A 19,224-nucleotide genomic window follows, 5' to 3' on the forward strand; every position below is an offset into this window, starting at 1 on the left:
AGCACAAAAATATAGGTATCTGTAATATAGGTTTGAGGCAAGCTGGCAGCCTAAAACCTTGCATTCAGAAAACTGAAACAACAATCATCTTTCACTGCTATGTTTATCAGTGTCCTTGATACTCTGATTAATTAAAAGGAATTAATGAAGTAGGCTGAATGCTGACTACAGGTGATTGCAGTTTCTCCTCTTAACTAGTGAAAAAAATGGAAATTTTAGGGCAGTATAAGTCAAGGACTCAGTACTATATACACTGAAAGAATTAAACAATGTGGAGCTCATTTAAAAATATACCACAATATGAACAAGAGAAGAAAAGAGCAAACATACCCAAAGAATCACAGTCAAGGTCATAAGTGCTGGTGGCTCTTTGGAGGACATCTGGTTTTGTTTTCCTTGCATCATTTTTCATTGATTTTTGAATGTCAGGAACACATCTTTTAGCTTTCTGGTTTTGTCTGGCCTTTCCTTTTTCCTTCTCACAAGCCCTAAAAACAAGTATAGTATTTTTTCCTCTAATATAGGTTCTCAAAAAACAAAACCAAAAAACTAAACCCATAAATAAATAAATTCCCTCAGATAAAGCTTTTTTTCCCTAACAGATTACCTTTAATCTTTACATTATTTAAGCTTTCATGGCCTCTACCCTTTTCCTCGCACAAAAAATTTATGTATGACATCTTAAGTCAAAATATTCAAATATGACTTTTTAAGTTCTTACTATCTTAACTCTTTTATTTCCTATTTAAGCTGATACAAGAAAATAACAGGACAAATTCTGCCAGCTGCCTGTTCTTGTAAATAAAGTCTACTGAAACACAGTCATACTCATTCATTTCTGTACTGTCTATGTCACTTTTCCACTACAAAGGCAGAGTCAAGTAGCTGTGACAGAAGCAGCATACCCATGAAAATACTATCGACCCTTTACAGGAGAAAACTGCCAGCGGATATTATATGTCATTACACTGTGATGAGATTAATTTACACAACCTAAAGAGTTTTTAAGGTTAAGAACTAATCAAATTCTTGTTTCTTTTCCCAGTGCTGATACAGAGTCGGCTAAGCAGATGACACTTTGTAACTATTGAGGAAATGAATGAATGAAAAAGGACCAAGAATGTCAGACTCCTGTTTACAGCTACATGCCTCTTAAAAGGTAGGTGATTACAGATGACTCCTTAAATATGTCAAAGGTTTAATTTTTCTTTTAGATTTATTCCACATGACAGAAGTTCCAGTAAAGTGTTACTGCCTTCTGAAAATCCAAGATCAAAGATAGCTCAAAATGGACATTTCCAAAAGCAGAACTTAAAAGCACTTTCCATTGGTTATATGAGTATATACATTTGTAAAGGCTCATCAAATTTTATACCTAAAATGGGTGGTTTATCAGATGTAAATTATACATCAGTAAGATTGTTTTTTAAAAAGTTGAAAGATGGACTGACTTCCCTAGTGGCACAGTGGATAAGAATCCAATGCAGGAGACATGGATTCCATCCCTGGTCTGGAAAGATTCCACGTGCCTGGGAGCAACTAAGCCTGCATGTCACAGCTACTGGGCCCGCGTGCGGCAACTACTGAAGCCCGTGCACTTGGAGCCTGCGCTCCGTAACAAGGGAAGCCACCACACTGAGAAGCCCGCACATCGCAACCAGAGAGTAGCCCTCACTCTCTATAATTAGACAAAGCCCACGCATAGCAAGGAAGACCCAGCGCAACCAAAAAAAGAAACAACCCTTGTTTTAAAAGTTAAAAACTTTGTGAAGTAATTAGCCTCCAACTAATAAAATAAATAAATTAATTAATTAAATAAATAAATAAATAAAAGTTAAAAACTACTTTACCTTAACTGTTCTAAAAAATTGTCAATGTACTCTTTCCATTTTTCTGGAAATCCAAACATAAATTTCCTTATGAGATATTTTGGGTAACCTATTTATAAATAAACAGAAGTTATCTGAAAGCCAAGATTTTAAACTGATGTCATTCATTTATTAAATAATTTTAAAATATACACTTATTGCTTACTGTGTGCCAGGCACACAGTGCCTGTGCTGAGGAATTCAGCAGTTAACAACAAAAAAAAATCTGTCTTCATGAAAACTGCCTTCTAAACAGAAAGCAAACCAGTAAATAATATATCTCATTTGTTAGAGTGGTCATTTATGCTATGGAGAAAAATTATGCAGTTAAGAGGAGAAAAATTATGCAATTAAGAGGAATAGTGGTATCAGTGTGTTCATTTTAGGGGAGAAAGGGGGCAGGCAGTATTTCAAAAAAGGACAGACAAGTTCTCACTGAAATAGCATCATTTGAGTAAAGCCCTGAAGTACATGAAGTGAGCAATGTGGCAATATGGGGTTAAAGCACTGGAAGCAGAGGGAACAAAGTGAAAGGCTATGAAATAAGAGTATGCCTGGCTTGTTTGTAGAACCACAAAGAGATTGGTGTAGCTGAAGTGAAATGGAGAGAGGCAAGAACTAGGAGGCCACTTAGTACTCAGATGGGTAACAGAGGCAGCTGGGAGAGATTTTAAAGCCTTGGCATCATTTTATGGACCGGATCTTTTACTTTGGGTGAGATAGGAAGTTATAGAAAATTTCTGAGTGGAGGAGCCAAAGAGTATGACTTACTTTTTAACAGAACTGAATTAGTTGTTATTTTGAGAACAGTCTGTGGAAGTACATGGAGAAGATCAGGTTTTTGACATATTAACTATGAGACGCCTGTAGACATCCTAGTGAAGATGTCAAATGAACAGACAAAAAATGAATGAAAAAGTATGAAATCAGCACAGCACTGAGTATAGAAAGAGCCCTAGTCTATTCCATTATTTAGCGGCAAAGAAGAAAGAAAAGTAAGCAAAGAAACTATGAAGGAACAGGGAGTGAGGCAGCATGAAAATATGGTATTCCAGAGGCCAAGTATTTCAAGAAGGTAGGTGTGATTACTATGTCGAGTATACACTGGATTTAGCAATGTGGGGGCCACTGGTGACTTTGATAAGGGCTGTTCCAGTGAAGAACTGGGGATGAAGGAGAGACTAAAGGGAATTCAAGAAAAAAGATGGAAAAGAATTCAAGAGGAAATAGATCTAAGTATAACGAATTGTCTGAGCTGTTTTGCTGTCAATGAGAGCAATAGTGGCTGAAAGAAGTGTGGTTAAAAGAGGGTTTGCCCTCACCCTATTTTTTTAAGGAATAACTGACACACAGCACAGTGTAAGTTTAACATGTACAGCATGATGGCTCATTAATATATATCTTGCCAAATGATTACAATAGTTAATATCTACCATCTCATATAGATACAATAAAAAGGAAAAAAGCAATTTTAAAATTTATAAATGAGATGAAGATTTAACATCTGCACCTCTCCTTCCAAATCCTCTTCCCACATTTTTACAATACTTTTAACTATATAAAAAATTATATCATATAAAATTGTATATAAAATACATAAAATTGTATCATAACAATGTGAATATTGTTCACTGCAGAACCCTTCATCCCTGTGACTCATTTATAACTAGAATTCTGTATGTTTTAATCTCCCTCACCTAGTTCACTCATTCCCTGATCCCTCTCCCTTCTGGCAAGCATCTGTTCTCTTTATCTGTGACTCGGTTTGTGTTTTGACTTGTTCATTTGCTGTGGTTTTTAGATTCCACATACAAGTGGAATCATACAGTGTTTATCTTTCTCTGATTTCACTTAGTTTAATACCTGTAGGTCCCTCCATGTTGTCACAATAGTAAGATTTCATTCTTTAAGGCTGAATAATAATTCTTTTGTATATGTATATACCTCATTGTCTTTATGCACTCATCCATCAGTGGACCCTTAAGCGGTTTTGGTATCTTGGCTATTATAAATAATGCTGCAGTAGACACAGGCATGCATTTATCTTTTCAATTAGTGTTTTTGTTTTCTTCAGAAAAATACCCGAGTGGACTGCTGGATCATATGATAGTTTTACTTCTAATTTTTTGAGGAACCTCCACACAGTTTTCCATAGTGGTCATACCAATTTACTTTCTCACCAACATGGCATAAGGGTTCCCTTTTCTCCACAACCTCACCAATGAATGTTGTTTCTTGTCTTTTGGATAATAGCTATTCTGACAGGCATGAGGTGGTATCTCATTGTGCTTTTGATTTGCATTTCCCTGATGATTAGTGATGTTGAGCATCTTTGTTTGCCATCTGTATATCTTCTTTTGGAAAATACCTATTCAGCTCTTCTGCCCAACTTTTTAAAAAATTATTTTACTGCACCAGGTCTTAGTTGTGGCATGTAGGATCTTTCATTGCAGCATATGAACTCTTAGTTGCAGCATGTGGGATCTAGTTCCTTGACCAGGGATTGAACCCAGGACCCCTGCATTGGAAGCATGGAGTCTTAGCCACTGGACAACCAGGGGAGTCCCCTGCTCATTTTTTAATAGGACTGTTTCTTTTTATGATGTTGAATTGTATGAGTTCTTTGTGTATTTTGGGTATTAATCCCTTATCAGCAATGTAGCTTGCAAATACATCCTCCTACTCTGTCGGTTGCTCTATCATTTTGTTGACAGTTTCTATTCCTGTATAAAAGTTTTTTAGTTTGATGTTGTCCCATTTATTTTTTGTTTTTGTTGCCTTTGCCTGAGGAGACAGATCTAGAAAAATATAGCTAAGGCATCTGTCAAAGGGTTCGCTATGTTTTCTTCTAGGAGTTTTATGGTTTCAGATCGTACATTTAAGTCTAATCCATTCTGAGTTTATTTTTGGACACAGTGTGAGGAAGTACTCTAGTTTCTTTTGCATGCAGCTATCCAGTTTTCCCAGCATCATTTATTGAAGAGGCCGTCATTTCCCCCATTATATTCTCACCTCCTCTGTTGTAAATTAATTGACCAAATACATGAGGGTTCATTTCTGGGGCCTCTGTTCTGTTTAGTTGATCTGTGGCTGTTTTGGTGCCAGTGTCACACTACTCTGATTACTGTAGCTTAGCAGCATAGTTTGAATGCAGGGAGTGGGACACCTTTAGCTTTGTTATTTATGTATTTAGGTGTTCCGAGGTTGGGCACCTATATATTTACAATTGTCATAGCTTTTTTTGTGTGTGTGTATTGATCCCTTTACCATTATGTAATATTCTTCTTTGTGTTCTATTACAATCTTTGTTTAAAAGTCTGTTTTGTCTGATATAAGCATTGCTAACTTGGCTTCATTTCCATTTACATCGAATACCTTTTTCCATCCCTTCACTTTCTGTCTTGTGTGCATTTTTAGATTTGAAAGGAGTCTCTTTGTTTTTGTATCCATTCAGCCACTCTGTCTTTTGATTGGGAGCATTTGGTCCATTTACACTTAAAGTTACATTTAAAGTAGTTATAGCTGTTTTATTAACTGTTTCTGGTTGTGTTTGTAGTTTTTTGTTCCTTCTTTTGATGACTATCTTTTGTGGTACATTTGGATTCCTTTCTCTTTTGTGTGTATGTGTGTGTATATCTAGTACAGATTTTTGGTTTGCGATTACCATGAGGTTACTATGTAACATATATATATGATTATTTTAAGTTGATGATCTCTTAAATACGAATACATTCTAACAACCTTGATTTTTTTACACAAAAGAGAGTGTTTTGTTTTGGTTTTCTTTGTGATGGAAGGGAGAATTACTAGAGTGATATTTTCGAGTAAAAGAGGGTAGGAACTAAAGTATAAACAGGTTGACACAGACAGGAACGTGGGAGGCTTGCCCAATAAAAGCAGGTGCAAATACAAGCAGATAAGAGATGTGGCAGAAAAGTTCTCTTTTGATTGTTCCTGTTGCTCAAGTCTTCTCCTTGTTCCCCCACCCACCAAGCTGAGAGGAAGGCAGGAGAGATGTAGAAATACGAAATAGTCATCGAGGATGATGGGAGAATGAATGGATTAGGGACCTACGGTAGGATACCAAGTGGCCACAGTTTGTTGCTGGTAGTCATAGATTTAAAGTAGACTACTCAGGTGTGCTTTTCCTTAGTCACATTAGCTGTGTACTAGGCATAGACAGGAGAAGGCAATGGCACCCCACTCCAGTACTCTTGCCTGGAGAATGCCATGGGCAGAGGAGCCTGGTAGGCTGCAGTCCACGGGGTCACTAAGAGTCGGACACAACTGAGCGACTTCACTTTCACTTTTCACTTTCATGCACTGGAGAAGGAAATGGCAGCCCACTTCAGTGTTCTTGCCTGGAGGATCCCAGGGACGGGGGAGCCTGGTGGGCTGCCGTCTTTGGGGTCGCACAGAGTCAGACATGACTGAAGCAACTTAGCAGCAGCAGCAGCAGGCACAGACAGAAAATAAGATTATATCAGGACTAGGGTTATGCTGGGCAGGTTCAACAAAAGAGAAATTAGGGAGCTAAATTATATTCTTCTAGCCAGTTCCTCACAAATAAGGAATATTTCATTTGAATATTTTTTAAATAACTGAACTTAAACTGTCAATAACAGTAAATCATAATAAAGGATCAACATATATAATAGTTTTACATAATTTGGGCAGTGTTTTTTAATTTTTAGTGTTGACATGTAATTTTAAAGCACCTAATTAAAAGCAAAAATATGGTTTGAAATATGGTTAATTATTTCACTTAGTAAAGTAATTCTTCCAATTAGTAATGACAGTCATTACCTGCTTCTTTCATGGAAATCTGGTCTATCATTCCTTTTAGTTCATAAATGTTGCCTGATAAAGTTCTAAGTTTGTTGTGCTTAATCCGTTCTATAATTACATTACTGTGCCAATATATGTTGGTGATGTCTCTAGGAGAAAAAAAAGCTTAGTTGAAGCCAAAATATTCACATTTTACCAAGAGTCACAATGTACACATGTAATAAAATTGTAACAGGAATAAATTTGCACTCCAGCTACAATGCTATCAATCTAATTACAAAATATTTGAAGGCCAAACACTGCAACAGAACTCAACCTCTTGGCTAATGTGAACCTGAGTAACAAGAAACTGTACTGTGGCCAAACCATGTGGCTAGTATAAAATGTATCATTAGCAAGAAAGCAAGGAGTTCTCTAAATATCTTGTGGCAATAAAGTTCACAACTCTATCTCAACTGATGCCAAACCGGTTGCCAAAGGATGGTTTCCCTGTCACTCTCCTCAGGGCCTATGCTGGGTTAGATTTCATGCAGTTATATTGTTTGAATTATTCTTCTCTTGTGTTTCCCCCCCACACACCACCATATAGCCAAATGTCTTTACCTTCCTCTTTAGAAAGTACCAAAAGAGGTTCCAATTGTGAAAAAACAAACTGCAGCATCAAACTACTGACCCATAAATCTACTCTTTATATTTCTTTACATGAAGCCAAGAATAAATATAGAGAAAACAAAATTTTTAAATATATTAGATAAATGAACATTCTGACTCATTAGATTAGTAATAAACATTCTAAATATAATAAATGAGAAAGTTAAGATCATTTAGTTTGGTCAAATGGAACTAAACTCATATGTTATAATTTAACACAATATTCTCACATTCTCTGTTCTTTTTTGGGTTTCCCTTGTGGTTCAGCTGGTAAAGGATGCACCTGCAATGCGGGATACCTGGGTTCGATCCCTGGGTTGGGAAGATCCCCTGGAGAAGGGAAAGGCTACCCACATTAGTATTCTGGCCTAGAGAATTCCATGGACTTATAGTCCATGGGGTCACAAAGAGTCGGACACGACTGAGTGACTTTCACTATTTTATTTAACAAATATTTAAATAGTACTCAAGCACTGTTCTCGAAGTCTTATAAATATTAACTCAAAATAATTTAAAAAGTAGGTCATGCTGTATCATCATTACACAAATGAAGAAAATGAGACTGAAAGAGGGTAACTGGCCTAAGTCATACAGCCAGTAAACAGTAGTAATGCTGCTGCTGTTGCTGCTAAGTCGCATCAGTCGTGTCCGACTCTGTGTGACCCCATAGACAGCAGCCCACCAGGCTCCCCCGTCCCTGGGAGTCTCCAGGCAAGAACAGTGGAGTGGGTTGCCATTTCCTTCTCCAATGCGTGAAAGTGAAGTCACTCAGTCGTGTCCGACTCTTAGTGACCCACAGACTGTAGCCTACCAGACTTCTCCGTCCATGGGATTTTCCAGGCAAGAGTATTGGAGTGGGTTTCCATTGCCTTCTCCGGCAGTAGTAATGGGATTCCAACAAAGGCAATCAGTGCTGCCTCTGGATATTAAGGAAATGAGTGGGTGCAAGGCAAGCAAGAAATAAGGTGAGCAAGGCAGATTTTATATACTCATAAACTTTCAGGTAAGTATCTCTAAACGTGATACAGTGTACTGTTTTATTACAACCTTTTATTACATTTTTTTTTAACCACTAAGAACATTGGTTTTGAAGAATAGGAAATGGGACTAGCAGAGTAGCAGAACTAGGCAAAGCCCACTTACCAAAGGATGCTTTCATTTTAGGGAAAACCATAAAGTGCCAGTGATTACTTAACATGTAGCTGTGTGGCACTGTTACATAATTTTGATTTCTTTTCTGGATCAGTAAATACATATCTGGTTTTGGTTTTCCCAATTTAGATGTGAGACTCTGGACTGAAATGCATGTAGTGAATGTTAACTACAAGCAATCATTATTGTTAAGCAGATAATCCCAGCCCACTTCCTAGAACCTCTGAAAAAAATAAAGCACTATTCATACAAATTTGAGCTGTCACTATTTTAAAAATAATGTGAGTTAACAAATTTCTTGCAAAAGCAAGAAAGCTAGTTATAATCAAAATGGTCATACTCATTTTACTTTTCTGCCATCAGTTTATAACCTCGTTAGAAAAGTCTTTGTTTCACAGCAAGATGCAATTTGTCATGCATCTCCTTGTAGTTCTTACACACAAATATCTTTACAACAAATCTTACATACAAATATCTTATTACAAATTTTACTAAAAGAATACTGAGAAGTTATACTTACATCAGTTTTCCTTCTACACATATAGCAGTGTTATTATTGATGACTTTAATCATCCATTCCTGTAGCTGGACTACCTGATAAAGCATAAAATGAAATATATATTATTTCTTATATTACTTGTACCATATGCATTACAAAATCAGTTTACATTAAATTAAAAGAAAAAACTTATACAAGTAATCCAAATGAGTCCTTCGTGTTCATCTATATAAGAATCAGAGTCTATTTTATATAGCAATAAGGTAAAAACTCTTATGCATAATTAAACAAAAGATGGAGACAGAGACTGAACTGAAGTTGTACTGCAGTTTGTTCTATTAATAAAATCCAGAATCAATTATACCTTAAATATTCTTATGTCAAATATCTTAACCACTAAGGGAAAAAGTCACCTAAAATCTTGAGGTATCCATTAAAATACCAAAGCCACAAAAGACACAATAACTTAGAGAAAACAAGTTAAGTAGTATGCATTTCACCATCACTTTTATCCCTGTTATAATTAGAGCATTTTTTTTTGAAAAGTTGATTTGGAGTTGCATTTAATTTCCTATAAAGATGATTGCTAGTAATCTATATTTAGTATTCTATTCCAAAGCAAACATGTGAACAGCTCCTCTAGTCATGGGATTCTCCAGGCAAGAATACTGGAGTGGGTTGCCATTTCCTACTCCAGTGTTACAACAGTAAAACTTTTCAAATCTTTAGATGCTGTAACTCCTTTCCCTTTTAACTGCTCTGTTAATAGAACACCAAGAATCAGGAAAAAAAAAAATTTAAGAACAAGAATACCTCAGTATTCATCCCCAAAGGGAGTTGAAGACTATGCAACTAGTGATAGAGCAAAATAAGACTTCACGCATGGGTCTTCTTACTTTTAATCCACTGCTCATTTCACTAGGCCACATTGCCTCTACACTAAATATTAACAAAAACCCAAAATGAACCTGTTAATGAGAGAGCAAAAGAGCTTATGCACTTTAAGAATGAGGGTGAAAACAAGTATTTATCTGCCTTAAAAGTTTTCCTACCTTAATTTTAACTCCATTTGTAATAGTTTGGCTTGTACTTGGAGAAGGGTTCCAAGCATTTCTTTTTGATCTCTGAGGTATTGTTATATGAAATCGTGGAGTTGCAAGCACAATTTTACAAGTATCATTCATGGAACCTGTAAAATCAGTCTCTCTGTGCATTGTTTTCTCATTTCCTTCCTTAATTTCCTGTTTTGAAGTGCCTTCTGCTGTAATCTTACTATCATCGGAAACCAGTAATTGACCACCATTTTCAACATCAGGACCACAAAGAGTCTCAACAGTGGTATTTGGGGACTTTTCACAGGTAGAATCAATGTCTTCTAAAACAAACGTGTCCTTTTTGGCTTTATTGGTTGCAACTATATTCTCCTTTGAGTGAAGAATTTGTCTAGCCAGCTGAGCTCTAGTTAGTGCCCTGTTTGTAGCTGCAACATTTTTATGTTCTTGGTTCAGAACTGGAAGCTCTGCAAAAAATACAAAACCAAACCAAATTTATAGACGGATAATATGAAATGAAAAGAGAACAGCAGAAAAATTTTAAACTTTTAATTGCCTACACAGGGAAAATAACTATCTAGAACATTTAACCATACATTCAAATAATAAACTAAAAACAAAACAAAAAGCACTTTACCATAAGTTAAATTGTGCAGAGGCACCTTCTTTTCCTGCTGATATTTAATCTTTTGCTTGACCGGCACAAAAATATTATTTGATGATTCCAGAGGAACTTCTTGGACTGAGGTTGAGTTTTCTTTTTTTAAAGAAAGAAGTTTTATTAGTCAATAAGAGAAAAAAATGCCTTTAAAAATCTTGGAATAAAGACTTAAATCGAGTAGTGATCAGACCAACAGAGTATATACTTTAATATATGACAGTTATATTAAGTTTTTGCCCTTTTTTATTATCTCATATCTTCAATGCATTCTCTATACCTGTATTATGCTGAGAAAGAATTTTTAAAAAACTTCTCCACATTACCTGCCAGCTCTAGACACAAGTATACGACTGGACTTAGAAGCCTAGAGATCTGGAATAAAATTCTGGTGCTGTCACAAATCAGATATGTTTATGTCAAAGTCATATATCAAGTGCCATCCTGTCTTAAAAATTCTGATTTTGCTTCTGGTTGTTGGAAATTTCTAAAATATGGATGAACAGTTGTAACAGGTTTAAAAATCAAAATGTTGAGATTCAGTAGCAGACTAAGTCATAATTTATACTTCTTTGACATCCCTTTAGCAGGTCTTCAAAGACACAAATTTGGTAGGCTTAATCACCAGACAAACAGGAACTAATAGCACTGCTTATATTTTATTCTGCTTTACATCCTAGATGGTTAAAGTTTTGTATCTTGAATATAGAAATGAGTTTCTTTCACACAAAAAGGGGAAGGTAATAGATTTAAAATTCGTACCAGTGACACAAAGACAGAAATATAGATCAATGGAACAGAATAGAAAGCCCAGAGATAAATCCATGAACCTATAGACAGCTTATCTTCGACAAAGGAGGCAAGAATATACAATGGAAAAAAGACAACCTCTTTAACAAGTGGTGCTGGGAAAACTGGGCAACCACTTGTAAAAGAATGAAACTAGAACACTTTCTAACACCATACACAAAAATAAACTCAAAATGGATTAAAGGTCTAAATGTAAGGCCAGAAACTATAAAACTCCTAGAGGAGAACATAGGCAAAACACTCTCCGACAGAAATCACAGCAGGATCCTCTATGACCCACCTCCCAGAATATTGGAAATAAAAGCAAAAATAAACAAATGGGACCTAATTAAACTTAAAAGCTTTTGCACAACAAAGGAAACTGTAAGCAAGGTGAAAAGACAGCCCTCAGATTGGGAGAAAATAATAGCAAACAAAGAAACAGACAAAGGATTAATCTCAAAAATACGCAAGCAACTCCTGCAGCTCAATGCCAGAAAAATAAATGACCCAATCAAAAAATGGGCCAAAGAACTAAACAGACATTTCTCCAAAGAAGACATACAGATGGCTAACAAACACATGAAAAGATGCTCAACATCACTCACTATCAGAGAAATGCAAATCAAAACCACAATGAGGTACCATTACACACCAGTCAGGATGGCTGCTATCCAGAAGTCTACAAGCAATAAATGCTGGAGAGGGTGTGGAGAAAAGGGAACCCTCTTACACTGTTGGTGGAAATGCAAACTAGTACAGCCGCTATGTAGAACAGTGTGGAGATTTCTTGAAAAACTGGAAATAGAACTGCCATATGACCCAGCAATCCCACTTCTGGGCATACACACTGAGGAAACCAGATCTGAAAGAGACATGTGCACCCCAGTGTTCATCGCAGCACTGTTTATAATAGCCAGGACATGGAAGCAACCTAAATGCCCATCAGCAGACGAATGGATAAGGAAGCTGTGGTACATATATACCATGGAATATTACTCAGCCATTAAAAAGAATTCATTTGAATCAGTTCTAATGAGATGGATGAAGCTGGAGCCCATTATACAGAGTGAAGTAAGCCAGAAAGATAAAGACCAATACAGTATACTAACACATATATATGGAATTTAGAAAGATGGTAATGATAACCCTATATGCAAAACAGAAAAAGAGACACAGATGTACAGAACAGACTTTTGGACTCTGTGGGAGAAGGCGAGGGTGGGATGTTTCGAGAGAACAGCATCAAAACATGTATATTATCTAAGGTGAAACAGATCACCAGCCCAGGTTGGATACATGAGACAAGTGCTCGGGCCTGGTGCACTGGGAAGACCCAGAGGGATCGGGTGGAGAGGGAGGTGGGAGGGGGGAACGGGATGGAGAACACATGTAAATCCACGGCTGATTCATGTCAATGTATGACAAAAACCACTACAATACTGTAAAGTAATTAGCCTCCAACTAATAAAAATAAATAAAATGTAGCAGTGCTAGTAGTAGTATTGTAAAAAAAAAAAAAAAAAATTGTACCAGTGAAGGAAAAACTGAATTATTTTATATGTTTAATTTCAAATATTATACTTGAAAAAACTGATAGTGATTACACCTTAATATGTATGTTGCTTTACCCTTAGAAACCTCAATATAAAGATTTTATTATAATGACATGTCATAAAAGATAGATGAACTCTGTGGGAGAAGGTGAGGGTGGGATGTTTCAAAAGAACAGCATGTATACTATCTATGGTGAAACAGATCACCAGCCCAGGTGGGATGCATGAGACAAGTGCTCGGGCCTGGTGCACTGGGAAGACCCAGAGGAAGCGCATGGAGAGGGAGGGGGGATCGGGATGGGGAATACGTGTAAATCTACGGCTGATTCATATCAATGTATGACAAAACCCACTGAAATGTTGTGAAGTAATTAGCCTCCAACTAATTAAATAAAAAAAAAAAAAAAGATAAGTTTCTATCTCTTTAAATCATTCTACTAGAAATGGCAGGGCAATGTAGTACAGATGAGTAGATACTTCAATCTACTCACAACACGGTAGTATATATATACTATATATATGTATAAATCTACTATGTATAAATGTATATGTATATGTACTATAAATATACTATATATATATATGTATAAATCTACTATGTATAAATCTACTATACAACACGGTACAGAACACAGGCCATTTATTTCAGTTCAGGGATCCATGTAGGGACTCTCCAAAAGATCTCTGAAATTATATACAATATCTGTGTTTGTATATATGTGTATTTTCTAGAAAGTCAGCAGATTCTCAAAGCAGTCAGTTATGTCTTCCTCTCTCTAATCCCAGTTTACATATAAAACATGCTATAATGTACATTATTTCTCTTGCTTCTCCCTTTTCTCTTAGACTATATGAGATTATTTGTATATTCACCTACCTCCATCCTAAACTCCCTTAGAAAACTGCTTTTGTGTCAAAATACATCACTGTCTTTGAAATGCAACAATACACCCACAATCTATTATGTAAGCAGTTAAGAGCATGAGCTTTCTAATAGATATCTGTATTTAATTCTCAGCTTATCACTTACTTACTACCTGTGAGACACATAGCAGATGTTAATTGATTTAAAAGCTCCATTTCCTAGACTATTAAATGAGCATATATCCATAGTGTTTGCTGAAAGGAGCAAATGAGATAATGCACGTAAAGTATCTTTATCAATTACTGGCTTCTGAAGATACCATTCTGGTTTTTCTTCCTCATTTCAGTGGCTTTCACTACTTTCTGCTCTTTATTCTACCTTCTAAATTTCAGGGTGCCCCAGAACTTATCCTTAAATGTTTTCTCTGGAAACATTTCAACATACACAGTTTTTTTAAGTATAATATACTTACTCCTTGATGATCCCATCTAATCTCATAGCTTTAAATACCATTTAGGTGCTAACGACTCCAGATGTATTTCTCAGGTAGGCCATTTCCCTAAATTCCAACTAATTTTTTTCAACAGCCTAATTCACATCTATACTTCAATTTTTAACAGACATATCAAAATTGACATGACAAGAAACATAATTACTGAGTCCTCAAAACTATTCCACCTCTGCCCCACCTCAGTTAAACTGCTCCATCCTTCCAGTTGCTTGAGCAAAAAAAAACCCAAACCAAACCAATCACCAAGGTCATCCTTTATACCTCTCTTATATTCCACACTCCTATCTCTCAACATATATCTGGAGGGACTTCCTTGGTGGTCCAGTGGCTAAGATTCTATGCACTCCCAACGCAGGGGGCCTGGGATCCCTGCACAGGGAGCTAGATCCCACATGCCACAACTAAAAGATTCCATGTGCCACAATTAAGACCCTGTGCAGCCAAATAAATAAATAAAATATTAAAACAAATTAACACCCCCACCCCACCCCCGCCGCCAAAACCAAAATCTATCTGGAATTCAGCAACTCCTTATTATCTCCACTGCTACCACCTGACCAAGCCAATGCCATCTCTTAGCTGGAATACTAAAATAACTATTTCAAATTAACAGCTAGAGTGATATTTTTAAAATATAAGTCAGACTGCGACATTCTTCTCCTCAAAACCCTCTAGTGGCTCCTTAATTTGCTTATAACAAAAACCCAAACCCTTATATTTACCTATAAGGCCCTTATAGGACCCTCCTAAAAGACACATTACCTGACCCTCTCCTTATTTATCCCCTCCTCCCCAGCTGCCCACTCACTCCTTGGTAATCTCCTAGCTAGTCTGCATGCTTCTATTTCAGGGCACTTGTACCAGCCGCAAGATATCTATCTGCATCTATCGCTTCCTTCAGTTTTTTTGGCTCAAATATCACCTTCTCATTGAAACACTGACCACCCCATGAAAAATTAAAACCTGCTCCAACTCTCCCCATCATGCTTACTCTGCTTTCTCTTTCCAGACCATTTCTATTATAATTCTAAAAAATACTTATTTAATGATCTGTCTGCCACCACCTGAATGTAAGCTAGCTTCATGAGGGCAGAGATTTTTGTTCATTTTGCTCACTGCTGTTCCCTGAGTACCTAAAAGTGTCAGACATAATAAACACTAAACACGGTATAGCATTTTAACCAACACATAATAAAACTAACCTCTTAGTGAACTGTTTTCTGGCTGGAATGATTTGTTGTTTTCCTTTTCTTCACAGAGGTAGGTATGCTTTAATATTCTTTCCTCAGCTCCATTAGGAGTGAAACTTTCATTTTGTGTTGGTTCCAAAAAACTGTTTCTTGATGCTTCTTCTTGCTTGTCGCGTAGGACTTTTTCTTTCATTCTTTGAAATATTTTTCCTGGTGATTCATAGCTTGCCTTATTTTTAAATTCATCCTTGTTGGGCTTTATAGCACTGATATCAAGAGAACTGTTAGAGGTGGTAGCCTCCGCTAGCATGGTAGACTGAAATACATTTTTATTATTAAAAACTGCCATTTCTACAAACTGACTCTTTTTATGATTATTCAGTTTTAAAGCGGATTTCTGATATTTCACCAAGTCTTTTACAGGAGTAAGTGTGCCTGAAGGAATGCTGTCAAAAAAGATCGCATGCATGGGCATATTTCTTTGAGAAGATGTATCTGAAGACAGGTGAATTCCTGGATGTTTCAAAGGTGTTGCAATCATCTTGATAAACAGAAGCAACAAATTCCCTCTAACAGAAAATTCACGCAATTTTCGGGATAGACCTTCAGCAGGGGGCCAGAGGAACCTGCAGTTCAATGTGAAATCAATTTTTATCATATTTCTGTACAGAAAAAGTTAAGTTTATTTGCTTTCCATAATAACATTATACAAAGTAAAAGGTTTAATTGGTTCATAACAACACTGGATAATCTATACCTCACAAAGCAGGCTAAGATTTTATATTTTTGTTAAGGTTTCATTTATTTTTTTTTCAGTGATAAACAGTTTGGTTTTTAAATTTATTCTCTGCAAAAAAGCAGCTTCCACCAAGTCTTCTACTTTATCACTCTAAGAGCAGAATTTTGAATATTTGTTTTTGAAATTTACTTGAACCTAAAGTCCTGGAGGTTCCAATCTAATATTTGCATCAAAAAACATTAAATGACAGCTGCATATAGCAATAAATTAAGTTATGAAAAGATTAAGTTTCACAAATGTGATTTTTCCTTTTAGGAACTTAAATTTTAAGGCAGCAGCTACATGACATATCCTAATGAAGGTTAAAAATCCATTCAATTTTTAAGTTAACAATCTCCAATCCTGATTTCTGTTATGCTGCAGAACTTTTTAATGTGAGATTTTAGTTTAAAAAAAAAGACCTCAAGTCAAAAGTAGATTATATTCATTATAATTTTCTAAACATTAAAAAAAATAAACATTTACTGCTGCTTAGAATTTTTAGAGGAAATCATGTACTTGGGCATGCATGGTCTTAGACTTGTTTTAGCTTGTTTCTTACATATAAATTTTATTTCCTACACCTACACATTTCTAGGTGATGAACCATACAGTTGCACTCTGCTATACTAGGTAAATTAATACAATATTTTAACCTAAAGGAGCCTAGAACTTATAAGTCTAGATTTACAGCATCTCTTATCACTGAATTTATAACTATTCCAATCAGTCTTTGTTCATATAAACATAAGAAATGTATTTCAAAAAAAAAAAAAAAGAAATGTATTTCAGAAAATATAAATTCATTCAGACCAAAGACATCAAGTATCTTTATCTACAGCAACTTCTGCAAGAAATATACAAGTTAAAAATTCACATACAAACTACCATTTTATTTGATATTTTATAAGAGAAAAAAAGAAGGAAAAAAAAAAAAAAAGAAGGAAATATTCCTCAATAACAAGAGCTGACAAAGATACCCAGTATCTTAGGAATGGCACAAAACCCACTGAATTCAGCAAATATGTATTAGCACATATATTCATGCATTTGGCAAGATATTAGTGACAGGAATCCTGTGCTTGGAGTTATAATACTCACTGGCCATTCAGTTTAAGTTCTCAAAAACAAAAACGAATAAACTGGGACAACTGCATGGAAAGATGGCAAAGTATGTGAAGGTTTACACAATCTCATTTCTTTAGAACCTAATGAAATACTCAACAATAAGTATAAACTGCTAGCAAATTAGCAGAAATAAGAACAGACCAGTCTGTAGTACAATAGTTTCTCCCTCCCCACCTTCTCCCAGGGGGATACATTCCAAGACCACCAGTCAATGCCTGAAATTATGGATAGTGCCAGAGCCTATATATACTGCTTTTCCCTTTACATACATACCTATGGTAAAGTTTAATTTGTAAATCAGGCACAGTAAGAAATTAACAATAGTAAAACAATTATAACAATATACTGTAATAAAAGTTATGTGAATGTCACCTCACCCAAAACACAAATTCAATGCCTTTTCCACTTCACTAAGCATTTATCACGCACTGTAGCTGTAACTTTTGCAGTTTTGGGGGTCAACAGCTAAACCCGCATGCATTTCTTTTTCCTTCTTCACAAATAGGAGATTCATTTTTAATCCAGACCTCGGCAATCTCAGCATACAATTTTTTTCCTCATTAAGTCAAGAGCTTTCACCTTTTCACTTAAAGGAAGCACTTTACAACTTTTCTTTGGCATACCCAAATTGCCAGCAGCACTACTCTTGTGATTTGGGACAATTACTAAGTAAAATTAGGGTTACCTGAACACAAGCACTATGATACTTCAACAGTCCATCTGATAACTGAGGACTGCTAAGTGACTAGTGCATGGGATATGCTGGACAAAGGGGTGATTAACATTCCTAGAAGGACAGTGTGAGATTTCATTATGCTATTAAGAAAATCATGCAATTTATTTATTTTTAATTGTTTTTATTGGCGTATACTTGCCTTACAAACTTGTATTAGTTTCTGCAAAGTGAATCAGTTATACATATACATATATCCATTCTTTTTTAGATTTCCTTCCTATTTAGGTTCCTTCTAGGACTGGAGAAGACAAGGTGAACTCTAAAATGGTATGTTTGTGCCTTCATTAAATGCTTAAAACTATTTGAAAAATCTAATACTTAAAATTTACTCTGAAAACTGACATGCTGATACACTAGAAAAAAAATGCTATTTATTCAAAATAAAGACTCAGGCATGGGAAAATCAGCTGTAAGTATGAAAAAGTAGCTATGAGTATCTAGAGTAGCTAGAAAGCTAAACAACTGTTATCATGTATATAATACTGAATTTAACTTTTATTCTTCTTCCTAAGAAGACATAAAAACTTCTAGGAATTTACTGCTGTGGTAGTAACATTAATAATAATTACAATGGAATGGGTCAAAACTCCCAAGGCACACTAACCAAAACTGGGAGAGAGAGTTGGGAAAAAATGAGAGGAATAGTAAGTTAACTGACAAATGATATACTTGGAAAAAAGTGCAGCACACAACAACATATTGAGTTGGCCACAGAATTTGGTTTTTCCTGTAAGGTGGTTCTAGTAGAGCTTATTTGTCTTTAACTTCATTCAAAACAGTTCTGTCAGACTGTATTGTGACAGATGTCATTCACAATGCATTAAAATAAAAAAAAAGATTAGTGAACTTTTGTGTAGCCATTTTAATATTAAAAATGGAAAAGGCCACATTTTTGGCATATTATGCTTTATTATTTCAAGAAAGGTGGAAACACAACTGAAATGCAAAAAAAAAAAAAAAAAAAGATTTGTGCAGTGTATGGAGAAGCTACTGTGACTGATCA

The 19,224-nt window shown here is 35.7% G+C and overlaps 1 protein-coding gene across 3 annotated transcripts in view; it reads right to left on the minus strand.

Moving 5' to 3' along the window:
* The window catches only part of MIS18BP1 (MIS18 binding protein 1), a 54,630-nt gene that overhangs the window by 32,535 nt on the left and 2,871 nt on the right, over positions 1-19,224 (minus strand). For all 3 annotated transcript variants that reach the window (XM_043489976.1, XM_043489974.1, XM_043489975.1), the window contains exons 2-8: positions 15,592-16,205; positions 10,648-10,767; positions 10,011-10,477; positions 8,980-9,053; positions 6,675-6,805; positions 1,851-1,938; positions 331-488 (exon numbers count right to left, since the gene is read on the minus strand). In XM_043489976.1, the coding sequence (XP_043345911.1) occupies positions 331-488; positions 1,851-1,938; positions 6,675-6,805; positions 8,980-9,053; positions 10,011-10,477; positions 10,648-10,767; positions 15,592-16,120 (1,567 nt within the window). In that variant the 5' untranslated portion in view covers positions 16,121-16,205. The remainder of the gene's footprint in view (positions 1-330; positions 489-1,850; positions 1,939-6,674; positions 6,806-8,979; positions 9,054-10,010; positions 10,478-10,647; positions 10,768-15,591; positions 16,206-19,224) is intronic.

Source organism: Cervus canadensis, chromosome 17 (assembly GCF_019320065.1).
Source record: "Cervus canadensis isolate Bull #8, Minnesota chromosome 17, ASM1932006v1, whole genome shotgun sequence".
NCBI classification, from domain to species: domain Eukaryota; kingdom Metazoa; phylum Chordata; class Mammalia; order Artiodactyla; family Cervidae; genus Cervus; species Cervus canadensis.